This window comes from Mixophyes fleayi, chromosome 6 (genome assembly GCF_038048845.1).
Source record: "Mixophyes fleayi isolate aMixFle1 chromosome 6, aMixFle1.hap1, whole genome shotgun sequence".
Taxonomy (NCBI): Eukaryota; Metazoa; Chordata; class Amphibia; order Anura; family Limnodynastidae; genus Mixophyes; species Mixophyes fleayi.
The window spans coordinates 4688132-4690906 of NC_134407.1; the positions used below are offsets into that span (position 1 = coordinate 4688132).

At 39.2% G+C, this 2775-nt stretch overlaps 1 protein-coding gene across 1 annotated transcript in view; it reads right to left on the minus strand.

Moving 5' to 3' along the window:
• Nucleotides 1-219: 219 nt before the first annotated feature.
• The window catches only part of CASP7 (caspase 7), a 40223-nt gene continuing 37667 nt past the window's right edge, over nucleotides 220-2775 (minus strand). The window contains exon 7 of the mRNA XM_075215656.1: nucleotides 220-2775. This exon is cut by the window's right edge and continues 112 nt beyond it. Coding sequence (XP_075071757.1) covers nucleotides 2664-2775 — 112 coding nt within the window. The 3' untranslated portion in view covers nucleotides 220-2663.

Sequence of the window (2775 nt, forward strand, 5' to 3'; positions counted from 1 at the left end):
CAATGAAATAACTAAAACATTTTGTAGCACTTAATATTCTCGTGTATTAATGCATGTTACTTACTGGAGACGGGTGACCGGAAAGTGGCACATATAGCGCAGTATACACAGTATATATACAGTATATAAGGTAATGCCATGTGAGCACTCACAGAATAAGACTTCATCGAGAACAACATTCTGTCTGCTGGAAAACAAATACCAAAAACACATGAAAAATACATAAAGACGTTCATTTAATGTCAAAGGCAACTAAATATTTTTCCATAAAAGGAACACAACCGTATATTCAGATTATACAAGAAGTTGTTGTGAACGGAAGTTGATCTCAATATTTCCTGTCCATAATCCTGGACTATGTTTGAGAACATTTGGCAGTGGTATAAGTGGCAGTATCAACTCCAACCAGCAGAGGGCGGTATAAGAAAAAAACAGTCCTTGGGTGCAACCTTCCCGCCAGCTTTAACAGGAGTATAAATTAGGCTTATTTTCAATGTATTTTTTCCCTAATGGCCAAAATATAATGGTAAATGGTAGAATACCTAGTTGTTATAACCAAGCAATGGCAGTCGGACAAAGCTTCTCTCATACATGAGAGTATTCTTTGTTTTATACAGCAAGACAAATGCAGAACATATATTGGAGGATTGTTTATGAAAACTGGAGCATAGAACAAAAGGTGGTGTTGCTAATAGCAACCAAAGATATGTGTCACTGTTCATCAATAATAATGACACGGACTATACTAGATTTTGGGTATTAATGTGTGACTGTCCCCAGGGATGTACAGAGTTAAGGCATGTGAGATGGAAAGGACTCCTAGAGGTGTAAAAAGCAACAGATCATTGAACGTAATTAATGTAGATTCTATTATTGATCGCAGCCTGGAAATCCATGATTGCAGATAGTTTCTTACTACTCTTCGTTGCAGTTGCCTAAATATTTTTTCCATAGTTTTCATTCTTTTTGTTTGTGTGAAATAGAAACTGTATCCACTAACCAAATCATAGATCAGATCTTTACAACCTACAGGATATTTGCCACCAGGACCAGACGACAACACTTTCTCATCCAGTTATTATCTTGTATCACTGGCTGTAAATTGATCTTCTAGATTTATCTTCTGTTCTGTGGCCTATATTCTAATCCACTTACTGAAACAGACTTAACCCTTACTATTCTGGGTACTTTCTGGCAAGTTTTGCTCTCAGTTTAAAAATACATAAATATAAAAGTGATCCAATATTGGTACTCTCATTGATTAGAGTTAGGGCCATCCTTCTCGAGGAAGCACCTTGAAAGTGATGGATGCCTTAAACATGTATTTACAAATGTCTGCAACGTGAGCTTTTATTATAATTTTAAAATCAGTTTGAAAGTGTGCCGGGCGATCCTGTTGCTTTGTAGTAAGCCTAGCTATGTCTAATACATGGCTGTGTATAACGGGCTATGAGCGACAGGGGGGTTATCATGACAGTCGAGCATCAACGCTGCTCAGTATTCTGATGGTTTCCTTGCTAGGGTCCCAGCGGCAAAGTATAAAGTGCCCTGCGCCCTCTCCGACAGCGCCAATTGTGGGAAGACGGACAGACAGCACCGCAGAGAGAGAGGGAGACCCTTGTTCATCAAATCATATATTCTGGTTAATATGCCCATTAAAGGTAAAATGTCATAAAAATGTAAACATAATATATATTAGGCAATGCAAAAAAGTAAATATAATCCATAAAATCTTCGTTTTACTTGCAGCGTTTCTCGGTTTCCCAGTGACTGCCCAGCAGACTAAGGATAATGCCTCTGTTCCTTCTCTCTCTGCCCCTCGCATTCATATTACAATTTCGGGTGTGATGAACATAAACAGATTCTTTGGACCAGAACCTCCGGCTCATCACTCCCTGTTTCCTGGTAAGTTTTACGCTGACTGGAGAATTACATTGAAGGCAGGAAGTTATTGTCATTTCACAAGTAATACTGTAACTTGTTTGGATTTTCAAATAAAGGTAATTCAGAAGAATGGTATATTTAAAACTGCACGTTACACCTTGTAGCTCATAAGTTCTAATTCTGGAACAGAGTTCTCCTTGATGGTGAGCACTGAACGAGATCTGGGCAGAACCCGTGTAACATCGGTTCCATCTGTCGTTCTATACAGTCGGTTCAGTTTATCTGTATAAAGAGGATTTGCACTCTTGATTACGTTTCTCCAAATGCCTCAAAGCTGGGTGTCCAGACCCCAATGTTACCGACGTTCCAATATAAATTCCAGACATCCGCCTGGAGGACTCACAAAGATGGACAGGGGAGGCAGTAAAACTGGTTAATTCATAATCCTCTATACTCCAACCAGGGACGGGACCCAAAGTGTTCTGCTAGTCGGCAGGATTTAATCACAGGAGGAAGCGCTCTTTAAATTTCCCTTTCATGTCGTGGATATTACATGATGTCCACATGACTCATATTGTGTTGAAAAGACATAATGTGTTACATACATATAAGAATAACTATAAATGTTGTGATTTGATGGATTTTGAAAATTCACGATTTGTTTTTTCTACAAATAGACATTTAACATTTTGTTTCTATCTATGGGTTTGTAAAAATCAATCATCTTCCCTGAAAGCTCCCTGATTATCTGATGACGCAGAGTCCAGCGCGTAGAACGTCTAGAAATACAGTTCCTTGGTCAGCATGGAGACCACACACGGTATCTGCTTCTTCTCGCTGAAGCGAGGGTCATCGGACCACGACTCGAAGTTGGTGGCCACCATGTGGTTG